The 12,975-nt window shown below is 58.7% G+C and overlaps 2 protein-coding genes across 10 annotated transcripts in view; both read left to right on the top strand.

The window, feature by feature from the left end:
* Positions 1–545: 545 nt before the first annotated feature.
* Positions 546–3,270, top strand: RPL22 (ribosomal protein L22). Its single transcript, XM_069782863.1, has 4 exons — positions 546–699; positions 1,088–1,192; positions 1,977–2,101; positions 3,059–3,270. The coding sequence occupies exons 1-4, from the start codon at positions 688–690 to the stop codon at positions 3,201–3,203; spliced, it is 387 nt and encodes a 128-aa protein (XP_069638964.1). The 5' UTR covers positions 546–687; the 3' UTR covers positions 3,204–3,270.
* A 113-nt stretch (positions 3,271–3,383) lies between these two features.
* The window catches only part of CHD5 (chromodomain helicase DNA binding protein 5), a 31,953-nt gene continuing 22,361 nt past the window's right edge, over positions 3,384–12,975 (top strand). For 2 of the 9 annotated variants that reach the window (XR_011324522.1, XR_011324523.1), the window contains exons 1-6: positions 3,384–3,562; positions 4,778–4,908; positions 8,720–8,899; positions 9,758–9,876; positions 10,440–10,678; positions 12,018–12,142. Coding sequence is in view for 5 of the 9 variants with exons in the window: in XM_069782847.1 (XP_069638948.1) it covers positions 3,496–3,562; positions 4,778–4,908; positions 8,720–8,899; positions 9,758–9,876; positions 10,440–10,678; positions 12,018–12,142 (861 nt within the window). In the remaining 4 variants the exon portion in view is untranslated. Of the gene's footprint in view, positions 3,563–4,777; positions 4,909–8,719; positions 8,900–9,757; positions 9,877–10,439; positions 10,679–12,017; positions 12,143–12,975 lie in introns of those variants that run through there. The other 7 variants (XM_069782848.1, XM_069782844.1, XR_011324521.1 and 4 more) reach the window with 6 other exon arrangements.

The following is a 12,975-nucleotide window of genomic DNA, read 5'->3' as shown; positions in this document are numbered from 1 at the left end:
GGGCACCCCTGGGGCCCAGCCGGGTTGGGGGGAACACGGGCTCCTGCGCGGCCGGCTAGTGGTCCCCACGAGGTGAGAGGGAAGGCCGGGGGGCGAGGGGGGCACCGGTGGGCAGCGACCGGGGTGTGGGGACGCGTACACCCCGCGGGCAGCGGGGCACCCACCCCGGGGTGCAGGGGGGAGGCTCGGGCTGCGCCCCGTGCTCCAGCGAGACCCCGGACCCTCGGACCCCGCCGGGCCGAGACCCCGCCGGACCCTTCTCCGCGACCCCGCCCCCTTCTTCCCGGCCCCGCCCCTTACTCCACGGTCCTGCCCCTTCTCTTCGACCCCGCCCCTTCTCTTCGACCCCGCCCTCTTCTCTCCGGCCCCGCCCCAGGCCGAAACCCCGCCCCAACTCCCAGCCCACCGCCCGGGGCCCCGCCCCCGGCTCTGCCCGCCGCGCGCCTGCGCCGCCCGGCCAAGGCAGCACTATGCGCTGGCGGAGCAGTCAGAAGCGTGCGTGGGAGGGGCCGGAAGCCATCGACGCTCTCAGCGGTCGTCTAGGGCGGCCTGCGCACGGCGCGCGGCCCGGCGGCGGCGTGGGCGCAGGCGGCTCGGCGGACGGCGCATGCGCCCTGGCCGCCCGAGGCTGTTTCCGCGCATGCGCGCGGCGCGGCGCTCCCTTTTTGCCCCTTCGCTGGAGCCGCCATGGCGCCCGTGGTGAGTCTCCGCCGGCGGCGGGCGGCAGGGCCGGCCCTTACCCCCTCCCCTCCCGCCCGGGCTTCCGTCCTCCCCTGGCCCCGTCTGCCCCCGCCCGTTCTCTTCCGGCCCGGCCCGGCCCGGCCCGGGCCTGCGCCTGGGGCTGGGCCTGGGCTTCCTCCGGGCCCAGCCCGCCAAGCGCCGGGCGTGCGGCTCGGGGGGACGGGCCGCTGGGGGAAGGGGGGAGCCCTTACCTCTCCCCGCTGCCCCCGGCCCGCTCCCCCCTTCTCTCTCCCCCCCTCCCACAGCTCGGCCCGGTCCCCTTGCCTCCAGCCCGGAGCTCGGCCTGGCCCCCTCCTGCTGCCCCGGGGCCGATCCCTCACGGTTCTCTCTTTCCCCCCACTTGCAGAAGAAGCCTGCAGCGAAAGGTGGCAAAAAAAAGAAGCAGGTGTTGAAGTTCACCCTGGACTGCACCCACCCCGTGGAGGATGGCATCATGGACGCTGCCAACTTTGTGAGTGGGGGGCCTCCCTGCCGCCACGGGGACAGGCGGGATGGCCCCGCTGCCCCCGGCCCTTCTCGGAGGGGGAGCTGCTGGCTCTGCTTCCAACAGCAAGTGGGCGAGCACGGCCCCGGCTGCCCCTGTTGCCCTGGTGCTCCTTTTCTGCCCCTCGGTGCGGTGCAGCGTAAAAGCCTGCACCGCTGGGAAATGCCCCGCAGACAAAGGCAGCCTGGGTGGTGCTGGAGGCCATGAGATGTGGCTTGGTTTGAAACACTTTGTAGTTGAAGCGCGAGCATTTTCCCTACCTGTCAAACAGTGCTACCCTTCATCCCTCGCGGGGTGAGTTTTCCATTGCGCAGTGAGGAATGGCGAGGGCTGGGAGCGCTGCGATTCTGCTGAACCTGTTTTCGTTCAAGCTGCGCTCGGGTACGGGTTTGAAGCGCGGGGTTGTGGCTGAGGCATCCTCGGAGGATGCTAAGCCAGCCGTCATTTTGCTGGCTGTCCCCTGGGAGGGCAGGAAACGTGTCCCTACCTCACTCTTCTGGTGCATTCAGAGTTGAGAACCTCGCTTAGGTGCAGGTCGGAATGGGCCGGTGGGATTAGCTGTGGAAGGCACTGGCAGGGTCCTGGCCTGCCGGAAGGCACCTTTGCTCTGCTTTTCCCCGGACATAACAGCACTTCTCTGTCTTCCCCAGCTCTAGTAAAAAGCTGAAACGCCGGGCGTGAGCGAGCTGGGGAGGCCTTGTCTGGCAGGAGGTGGCGGCCCTGGCTAAACAGTGGCATTCCTCTCTTGCAGGAGCAGTTCCTGCAGGAAAGGATCAAGGTGAACGGCAAGGCCGGAAACTTGGGCGGGGGCGTGGTGACCATCGAGAGGAGCAAGAGCAAGATCACAGTCACGTCGGAGGTCCCGTTCTCAAAGAGGTGAGGTGGTGGGGCAGCCCTGTGTCCCGGCGGTGCTGGGTGCCATCCTGAGGCTGCTGCTGGCGCCCGGAGCCATGGTTGGTCGCTGCTGGCAGCAGTCAGCCCTCGGTAGGGGATCGCTGGCATTCAGATGGGAGCCTGGCTGGCAGGAGGGCCTGGTAGTGAAGAGATATCTCGGTGCAGGAGTCGTGCCAAGACTCTTGATTAAATGCTGCATGATGCTCGGTGTGGCAGCTACCATTCCCAAATGATCTTTGTGAGCAATATGCGGCCGATATTCCTGCCGGGAAGGCTGGTGGGCTGGGCAGTGTGGGAGGATGTGCAGCCGAAAGGATGCCAAGTGCGGAGTTTTGGGGGTTGATCAGCAGCCGAGCTCTTCCGCTCCTGTATTGTGACCCCCATCCTGCTGGGCTGCTGCCCTCTGCCTGCTTCTCATGGCTGCCTGCCCTTTCTCTGACTTTGATAAACATGGGTTTTGCTGCAGCAGAGGTGGCATGGTGAGGCGGCTGGAGGTCTGAAACGGTGGGAAGAGGAAAACTGTGTGTGGAATTGGGGCAGTGCCCTGCTCTGTAGGCACCTGCCTTTCACCTGACTCGTTTTGTCTGTGTCGGTGCCGCACCCGGCACTTCCCAGCAGCTGGATGCAGTGGTTAGCCACCGTCTGAGCAGAGATTTGTTGTGGTGTGTCAGACCGGCAGCGTGGAAATACGGCGTTGTGCTCGGAGGGTGAGGTGGGGGGAAAAGATTTCCCGGGCTTGGTGTTGCGGGCACGATTCCCCCAGCGGCAGTGGTTCCCGGCAGAAGCTTTGCCGGTACTTGCCTTGCTGCCGGCGGAGGGGGAAGCCGGCGGGTGCAGGGGTTTGCGTTGCTCTGGGAGGGGGGACAAAGAGGTGCCGCTGCTGAAACGCCGCCCATCTGGGGGTGCAGAACTGCTTTCGAGCCGGACTTCTCCCCGCAGGTACCTGAAGTACCTGACCAAGAAGTACCTGAAGAAGAACAACCTGCGCGACTGGCTGCGCGTGGTGGCCAACAGCAAGGAGAGCTACGAGCTGCGCTACTTCCAGATCAACCAGGACGAGGAGGAGGAGGAGGAGGAGGATTGAGCCGGCCTGCCGGCCATTTTGTACAGTTTTGCTTTCCTGGAATAAACGGCGGGGAGAGTTGTTGCTACCCCGCGCTCCGCTGGCGGCGGGGGCCGATTTGGGGGGGATTTGGGGGTTTTCGGGGAGGGGAGAGGCGGGGCGTGGGGCGGGGCCGGGCGCACGGGGCGGGGCCGCGCCGCGTCACGGGGAGGGGGGCGGGGCGCGGCGGCCGCCATCTTGGCGCGGAGCGGCCGCGCCCGCCGCTCGGCCCCGCCGTTCGGCCCCGGCGCGGGCCGCTGCCGCCGCCCCGGCTATGCGGGGGCCGGCGGGGGCCGGCCGGGAGCTGCCGGACGACGCGGAGAACGAGGAGGACGTCTCGGGTAGGCGGCGGGAAGGCGGCGGCGGCGGGGGGGGGGGGGCGGGAGGGGTGATGGGGCCTCCCCTGAGGCGCGGCCCGGCCCGGCCCGGCCCGGCCCCGGGGCGGTCCCCGGCGGGCCGCGGCACCTCCAGCTTGGCCCCGTTACCTGCGCGGCCGGGGCCGGCAGCTTCGCCAGGCCCGGACTTGACCCCCGAGGCCGGCCCGGTCCCCCCAGCGTCGGGGCTGCCGCCGTTCCCTCGCTCGGGGGCGGCCCCGGGTCCTTCCTTCCCCTCCTGGCCGTGAGCGCAGGGGAGGGCAGGCTCCGCAGCCCCTTCGGCGGCACGACGGGACGGGGGTTCCCTGCCGTGCGTGGGCAGGTGGCGGGGCCGGTCCCGCCGGGGCTGGGCTCCTGGCACTGCCCGGCCTCCTCCCCTCCCCCCATTCCCCGTGAAGTGGGTGCAGGTCAGGCGCCTGCCCCACCGGATCCTAAACCGGCACAGCCTGAAGTCAGGCAGGAGGTCTGTCCCAACGACTCCGGGCTGTTCTTACTGTATAAGCTCAGAAATTAAAAATAAAAATAGCGACGTAGGCCGTGAAGAAGTGCAAAAGCTGTCCAGGATGCTGGAACTCGCTGGGTCTGGGGAGATGACGGTGGTGGTGAGGTGAGAGCATCTCTTGGGGTTGGTGTCTCTGCCTGGGCTGGGGTCACTGGGGTGGCATCCGCTGCCCAGCCGGGTGCCCATGGCACTCCCCGGGTGTGGAGCCGTGGCAGACGTCTGCCACGCAAGGCCTTCCTCTTCCTCGTTGACCTTCCATTGAATCTGTTTTAATGGGCTCTGGTTGGGGATCTGAAAAGTAAGAGCCTAGCACTCCCCAGTTACCTGCACACCCAGATCAGTAAGAGCAGGCAGCGTGTGAGGGCCTCCTTGTGCCCCCGTCTCCTGAGGGCGGACTGCAGACTGCCAAAACCATGGGTGTTCATGTGCAAGCGGTGGCCAGGAGCTGGGCCCGAGAAGTGCCGGGGCACGTGCTACCGGGCCAGACTCTGCCAGGGCTCCCTCGAGGGGCAGCAGCGGATCAGCTGCTGGCACGAGGCCCTCCACGAGAGGCCACGGAGCTCCACGTCTCCTGGCCTGATGCTGCCGCTCGGGTGTGCTCCTCTACGAGGATAAATGCAAACGTGGGGTCCTGCGTGCCTGTGCAATCCGTCTGCGTGAGCTGTCCCTTTTGTCCCCAGAAGAAGATGATGGGGTGCTGGAAGGACTCGATGAGTTTTTTGCAGAAGAGCAAGTCGCTGTGCAGAAAAAAAAGAAATCCAAGAAGCTGAAAGATGGCAAAGCTGCCAAAATCAAGAGGAGGAAGAAGGAGGTAATGCTGCATGCTCTCACTCTGGCCTGGGGGGCTCCTCTTGGCTGTGGCGCAGAGGCAGACTGCTCGGGGTGCAGCTGGCTGCTGGCAAGCACCTCTCGGGTGTCGCTGGGCGGAAAGGGGGGGCATTACCGGGGTGTTCCTGTGCCAAGCAGGCGCTCTCCTGGCCCTGGGAGGTGACCCAGAGCCAGGGTCTGAGCAGTTCTTGTCCCGTTCTGAGGCTCTGGGGTGGAAATCTGCCCTGTGAGTGGTCTCTGGAGAGCAGCTGGGGGAGGAAATGGCAACTGTGCCTTGTAGCAGCCACGCGGCTGCCTGGCCCCTCCGGAGGGGCTTGGCTGTGGTGTATATGTTGGTGAGTGTGATGGTACCGTCCGTCCCTGTTCACTGAAGCCCTCCTGCCTGTGGTGCAGTGCAGCACCTCCTTACCATTGTGTCCAGGGGCAGGCAATCTTTCTGGCCCGTCCTGTACCGATGCCTCGTCTGGGGCTCATGTTTCTGAGGAGGGAGATGCAAAGCGCTGCATTGGGGGTGTGACCAGGGCAGGGCTTGGAGGTTTCTGTGAACGTCGGTGTCGGCTGTGCTCGTCCAGGACATTTTGCAAGCGAGACAGTGTAGGGGCTTCTAGGATTTGGCGTGTGGAAGGACCATTGGGCCTTCCGTAGGAAAGCGAAGATGAGGTGTCATGTCCTTAAGGATCAGGCCTTCCCAAGGCTGTGTTGGGGGTCTGCTCTCTCGTCAGGAAGGCTGACTGGTGCTGCCTGTGCCCTGCTGGGGTGCCTGGCTCAGATACAGTGCGGTCCCGGAGCCGGGCTGGCTGCTGTGTTGTGCCACACAGGCTCTGCCTCTCACTCTCCCGGCCCCGAGCAGTGCTGGATGTGAGGACAGGAGCAGACATTTTGTGTGCTGGCCCTTTCGCTGACTGAATGCAAATAGGGTACTGGGAAGAAAGGGCCAACAGCAGAGGTTTCTTCAGTCCCCATCCTTCCCCAGTGATGCTGTGGCTGGGGAGAAGTCGCTCATCTAGCACAACTAGGGGCATCCCCACCCCGTCCCTTGCCAACCTGGGGCTGAAGGATGCCGATCCCCTCCGGTCATCCCCTCCTCCAGCTGTTCCCCATGGGATTTGTAAAAACAGATTGGCTGGATGAGGTAGCGCGTTAAAGTGCTTTTGCTGCTGATGGGAGCATGATGCACTGTGGATTTAAAGAAAGCTGATGCCGTCCTGTGCTGCGTTGCCTGCCAGCCTTTTGCAGAAGCCGTGGCCCCAAGGAAGCTTTTTTCCATTCGTGGCCATGGTGATGCTCTTGTCTTTCTGCAGATACCAGACAAAGCTGGCTCAGGCCCTCTGCCTCCCTGTGCCTCTTCCATCGTTGGACACGGTTTTTTCCTATGCTGTCTTGCTTGGGGTGGGGAGAAAATAACAGGCTGAACGTGGACTGTACTTGTTTTTGAATTAAGGCCTTGTGTGGGCAGTCTTAACCAGCCTTGGTTCTGCCTGTGGGAGACTGTTCCTTTGTCCATCAAAGCCAGGGAGAAGCTGGTGCTGTAGCTGTTGGTAGGCACTGAGCAGCACCCAGGCTGCGTTTTGGGATGAGGAGATAAAAGGCAGGGGGGCCCTGAGCGAGGCTTCCTTTTCCTGAACTCCTCCTCCAGAGTTTTGTAGGGTGAGTGGGCTTTCCCCCTGCTAGAGGAAGGTGGGAGGGAGGTGCAAGCCTGGGATGTGGGGCCAGTGCCTACGCCCTGACTGGCCGACACCCTGTAGCCCCCTGGTTTTGTCATTGGAGCGTGGGGCGGGAGGGCTGCCATGCCGCGCTTGTGTGGGAATTTGCCTGCACCAGCCGCAGTGGAACTTGCTTGGTTTGCGGTGACGCTGACGGAAGCCCTGGCGCAGGAGCCGGTGCTGCAAACCCCCGGAAAAATCTGCATAAAATAACCAGGCTGCGGTTTGAACCTCCGCGTATGGAGATGAAGGTCCTTGTCAGAGAAGGGAGCGGAGAGGGGGAATTTCAACCTGTGCTGCAGCAGTTACCATGGCAACCAATTATTCCGTGCCAAATTACAACTGTTTATAGCCCCGCTGAAGGAAAGGCTCGGTTTGTTCTGAGCCCACAAGCACCAGAACCCCACCATGGCCGCCTGCGCCCCTCGGCAGCCGCTGCCTTTGGCCGTTAACGATAAACTCCCGTTGCCGGGGCGGTGGCGCCGGGCGCTGTCCGTGGTGCTGAGCCCGGCGCCGGGCGCTGTTCGTGGGGCAGCATCCCGCTGAGCCTTTGTGCTGCTCCGCACGCCGGCGTGAGGGCTCAGCCCTCCGGGTGGGACAGAGGGATGCCCTAACGCACACAAACCCTCTCAGGCTCTCTCGGCACCCGAGTGCTCCACCCGGCGTTCCTTAGGATGGCGATGTGGTTGCTGTTGGAGTTGCGCAGCGGGTTACGGTCTCTCTCCCAGAAAGAAACCTAAATTCCCCCTGACCATGCTCCACTCTAGCTATCTGCAGCTCGGTGTAGCCATCTGAGCCTGGTCCCTTCTGCGGGGAAGCAGAATGCATCTGTCAGCCATCCATCAGTTGGCTCAGCTTGCTGCTGAAGCTGTGTGTGACCAAGTCTCCGCTGGAGATGGGAGGTTTCACGTGGCTGCCTGTCTCTGAAAGCGAGGGAATTCAGCCAGGCTCACCTCGCTTGCTCTGCTCTCCTGCCCCTTTCAAGACTCTCTGTGCATCCACCAGGACTGTTTTGCTCATGTGACAGCTGAAATCCTCCTGTAGTCACGCAGTTTGGCTGCAGCACATAGTGCCAGCTGGGCAGAAAAAGAAAACAGCAACAAAGCAAAACCCTAGCGTGATACCTGTCCGGTGAGCTAAAAGATTGCATGTGACTAAAGAGATCTTCTCTTCGTTTCCTTTAGTTTCTTAGCCATTCACACGGTGATAGAAGAATGTGACTTTATTTGTGTAAAGCCATAAGCAAACACAAGGTGGAAGGAGCATCATATGTTACCTGTGTTATAGCAATTAAAAACATTGCCTAAATGTTGCCTGTCTGAAAATTTAGGATCTTTTAGCAGAGCAGTTAGCTGCCTCTTAGAGGTGTTGCTCTTTGGTTTACTACACAGCTATTTTTAATGCGCACATTTGCTTACTTGGCTTACCGTCTCCTGATTTTCTGTTTATACCGCTGCTCACCAGACTGGTTCCTGGACACTGTGGTATTGCAGCATCTGGGCACTTTCAGAGCAGCACGTTACAATATGGAGGTAGAGCAGGCATCCGTCTGTGTGGCTGTGGCTCAGCATTGCTTCTCTTGCACCCCTCGGTGAACGAGTCTTGAGGCAAAAGCGTGAAGGTTCCATTTCATATACTTTGGCCTAGACAAGCTTTTCCAAAACACAGTTTTATCTGTATTGCACGACCTTCTCTTGTTTCTGGTGCTTCCACAGAGTGTGGGTTGCCTTGCACGAGCAGGTGTGTTTATAGTGCGCCTGGAATGGAGAGAGGGGCTGGCTCCATTTACAGGTGGGGACTTGGGGCAGAAGGTTGGTTAGGGATCACAGAACTGCCCTGAAGAAACATCTCCAGATAAACCAAGGATTTCTTTCTGTCTGTGTTTCCTGCAGTCAGGTGCTTCTCGCCGTTCCCAAATCTGATTTTTGTGGTGTTTTCCCCCAGCCTTGCAGTGTAATGGCAGGATTATTCGAGGGAGGGGTGACTTTGGCTGGTGACAGCAGCTGCTTCGTGCTGCCTGGGAGGGTTTGTGGGAGGAGAGCGGAGGCGGGGCAGGCCCTGCTCTTTCTCCACTGTCACTTTCCGTTTTAGGGGAGCAATGATGAAATGTCAGACAATGATGAAGAGATTGAGGAGAAGTCTGAGAGTGAAGGGAGTGACTATTCCCCCAACAAAAAGAAGAAGAAAAAACTGAAGGACAAGAAGGAGAAAAAGCCAAAACGGAAGAAGAAGGATGAAGAGGAGGATGACAATGAGGATGGAGGTCTAAAGGTACCAAAGATTCCTTTATCCTGAGCTGGTGCTAGAGCATGAGACCGCAGGGTGTGGCCAGACCCTGCCAGGGCTCGAGTTAGCTCGTTCAGTGTGAGAGGTGAGCCATGTTTTCTGGCCAGTCACCTTGTGTTGGTGGATAAGTTCCCTTTGTGTAAAGCAAGGCAGTGTAAGCAAGGTGCACTCTGGCAGGCTGACCAATTTGGCTACGCGGCAATGTGTGCTCACAACTCCTCCTGGTGCCTTTTGTGGTGATGAAGCCAGCGTATTTTACTCTGAGGTTGGAGGCCTAGCTGGGTAGCTTGGACCTTCTGACAGACGGCAGCTTCTCAGTCTGAGGCAGCTTGCCGCCTTGGATCGTCTGCCCGCATCCTGCCAGTAACAGGTTAGATTCATTGCATCTGTCCTCTGAACACGGAGGCAGGGAGTGGCAGAGCAGCTCATGCTTAGAGAAGGTGGCCTGGAGGTTTCATGAGAAGTCTGCCCTGAGTTTGGCAAGGAAGAGGTTGCAGGTGAACAACGGGGAGAGAAGAGGCTGTATTTCCCTGTTGTTTATCTTGGCATGCAGAAGGAAATGGAGTTTCTTGGAGATGCGAAACCTGCCAAAGCTTTGCGTTGTATTGCGTCGTACAGGGAGCATTTGGACAGTGCCACGTTAATCTGCCTCTTGGAGTTGTGGGAAGCATTAGTTTATTAAGCACTTGTGCATGCTCTGTTTTGTAAATCACAGAAGCAAATCACTGCGGGTCGCTGACTAGGGAGAGCATTTGATACAGAGCACGTGACAGACCCAGCCTTGCGCTGCTCGTCTGCAGAGCTGCGGTCGTTTACGTTAATGATGTCTCTCTAAATCTACAGGAGCCCAAGAGCTCAGCCCAGCTGATGGAAGAATGGGGCCTCGATGACGTAGATTACGTCTTCTCAGAAGAAGATTATCATACTCTGACTAATTACAAGGCTTTCAGCCAGTTCCTCAGGTAGGAAACTGTCGGTCTGGAGTGGGCCTTGGGTGGTGGTTGAGGTTTGGGCTTTGCTCCATCAAGTGGGTGAAGCTGTGAAGTAAATTCTGCATCATGAGCTCCTGGTTGCTTTTCCCTGCCTGACCCAGTCCTCAGGACTCCATTTTAATTGCAGGATTGGCTGGAAAACACCTGAAGTGTTTGTCCCTCCTCTCCCTCTCTCCAGACCCCCATTTGTGGTGTGTGCTTATTCGAAAAGTTTTGTGAGAAAAATTGAGTAACAATAATGAATTTTTGCTTGTACTGCAAGCCATTCAAAACACAACAGGTATTTCAGGGAAAGGTGGTCTCAGAGGAAGTTTTGGTGTGCTCCCTTTTTACATGTTCTTTTTAAAAAAAGCTCTGGTTTCTGCTGCCTTTCCAGTGGAGCTGCTACCAGTGGGCCACAGCAACCTGCTGCTGTGAGGCATGCACCACTGGTGCATTTCTCGGGCTGAAGTACCAGCAGGCGACGAGCAGGAGTGGACGTGCAGCAAAGCTTTTCTGTTAATGCGTGGTTTTCCCTTTCACCCACCTTGCAGGCCTCTGATCGCCAAGAAGAACCCCAAGATCCCCATGTCCAAGATGATGACCGTGCTTGGTGCCAAGTGGCGAGAGTTCAGTGCCAACAACCCGTTCAAGGGCAGCTCGGCAGCAGCGGCAGCAGCGGCTGTTGCTGCAGCTGTGGAGACGGTCACCGTCGCTCCACCGCTTGCTGCCAGCCCCCAGCAGTCTGCCTTGCCCACTGTCATCAGGAAGGCTAAGACCAAGGAGGGCAAGGGTAGGTGCCAACCGCGGTGGGCTGAGTGGAGGGGCTGCTCTCACCAGTAGCATATGGCCCGCCTGTGGAGCTAGCCAGCCGCATCTTCAGGCTGGCAAAGGTGGCGAAGCATCTCCAGGCAGGAGGCATGCTTCAGCAAACTCGGGAGGCGAAGGTAGTGCCAGAGTTGTGTCTGCAGCTCCTGTTTCCCTTGCAGAAGTCCTAGAGGGGGCTGTGGTTTGTGAACCATGGCAATACACCCTGACAGCCTCTGGACCTTCTGGACTTCCAGCAGTTTGTGGCAATTAATGCTCAACTTCATTCTTATATCTTCAATAAGTGTTTGGGCCATGTGTTTCTGTGCCGTATTCTCTCCTGGGGGATTCAGCGGGGCTGTAAAGCCCTCTGGAAACAAGCAGTATCCTCAGAGTCCAATGTCCAAGCTGAAGGGGATTTGTAGGTTAGCAAGGCTAGGGCAGAGGTGCGTTGGCAGAGCAGGTATGGTCTGGCCGGATGAACATGCGCCCTTTGGCAGTTGAGCTGGGTGCTTTGTCTCTGAGATAGCAAGGAGTTCAGTGATGGAATGGCACTGGCAGTAAGGCTGCAGATCTTTTTCAGAATAAAGGATTTGTTCTCCTGGTAGGTGGGTGGACGGTGACTGTCTTCAAAGCCCACTTGCAAGGAGCGAGCCAACTGTATAAATCTACAGTAGCTCCTCTGGAAATAGTCTGACTTGTACTGAAAGGGCTCTCCTGCTGTAAACATTTTCCTATTTCTGACAGCAGATTGATGCTGCTTTCCCCACACTTGGAAGGGGCTGTGTGAATTGCTGTAGAAGCTGGGCAGTAGTAGGAAAGGGAGGGATCTCCCTTTGTTTGCGCCATGTTCCTCCTCGGGAAGGTTGCTGTTCCACTTGTGCAGTTGTCAGTTCCTGATGCCTCGAGAGGTTTTGAACAAGCGGCTCAGAGCTGGCAGCTGACCAAGAGTGCAGCTTGCAGCAGCCTTCCCGCGCAGTGGGCTCAGTGCAGCATTCCTGCCTCTCTGCGGCCGCCTCTTCTCCCCACCTTGCAGACCCCCAAGTCCTGGTTTGGTATTTGCAGCCCTGTGGTCTGTGGGCTGCGGTCCCTCTCCTGGATCCCAGGGCAGATGCTTTCCTCCCCCGATTCTTTGCAAGGGCTGGGTCTGGGCTTGCAGCCTTTTGCCCCGAAGCACGTGCTCTGTGGATGGTGTTAGCCACTGCCCTGCTCCCTGTGGTCCCCAGTGCTCTCTCATGTTCCCTGTAAATCCTGGAGCTGGCGGGGGGCAGTGATTTGGGGGACAGGTCTTTGTAGAGTGCCAAACAAATCTTCTGTTTCTCTAGGTCCGGGAGTGCGGAAGAAAATCAAGGGCTCCAAAGACGGGAAGAAAAAAGGGAAGGGGAAAAAGATGGCAGGCTTGAAATTCCGGTTTGGAGGAATCCCCAGCAAAAGGAAAAAGGGCTCCTCTGTAAGTGTGCGCCTCCATTTTCGGCATGGGGCCTTGGGTACAGGGGAGTGTGGCAGAGAAAAGACAGGACAAGCCCTCCCCTAGAAGCCTCCCTCGTGTAGGGGGTGTCACAGCCTTGTTCATGCCCTGCTGCGAGGCACCAGTCTCCGATCAGCACGTTCGTTCATCCCTTTGATAGAGAGAGCTGTGTTCAGGCTTAGATTTGTAAAGATGTTATGTGTGGGCACAATTTCTGCTAAAATCGTATAACCACCTTTAATTCCAGTGGTGAGGTTGGTAATGCCATCATTTCAGATTTCATTTGCAAAGGAGTTCTTTGGGGCTTGCACTCCAGCTGAACCATACCTCTAAGAGAATTACCAAATGCTTTAATTATGTTAGCATAGCCTGCCACCGGACATCTGTGATCCCGCAGTGTTGCCCAGGAGTACCAGAGATTCCCAGTAAGAGCGCGGCAACAGGGCGCCACTGCAGTTTGCGTGCTGTGCTCTTGTCAGCATACAAATACCAGGCATGTTTTAAAGACTAGCAGAGCATTCTAAAGCTTAAGTCTCTTAAATAAGTATTGAATAGGGGTGGAACTCTTGTAGGTCTTGATAATAGTATTGATCAAAATCCCGTTAGTTCACCCTTATTGGAGCTCACTGACTCTCTAGCTCTAGTTCACATAACACAACCTGTTTGTAAATAGCTTTGTGCGTCAGAGGCTGAAGCAAAAGGAGCGGTGCGAGGCAGCCACTCGCTGCTGCTGTTTTTCTATCACACATCACGAAAAATTCATCCTGTCTCCGGGTGCGCCTAGATCTGTGCCTTTCTGAGAGTTACCGAGAGCT

This window comes from Haliaeetus albicilla, chromosome 4, assembly GCF_947461875.1.
Source record: "Haliaeetus albicilla chromosome 4, bHalAlb1.1, whole genome shotgun sequence".
In the NCBI taxonomy this organism is placed as follows: domain Eukaryota; kingdom Metazoa; phylum Chordata; class Aves; order Accipitriformes; family Accipitridae; genus Haliaeetus; species Haliaeetus albicilla.
The sequence above is the reverse complement of the archived record's forward strand: the minus strand, read 5'-3'. Positions and strand labels throughout refer to the sequence as shown.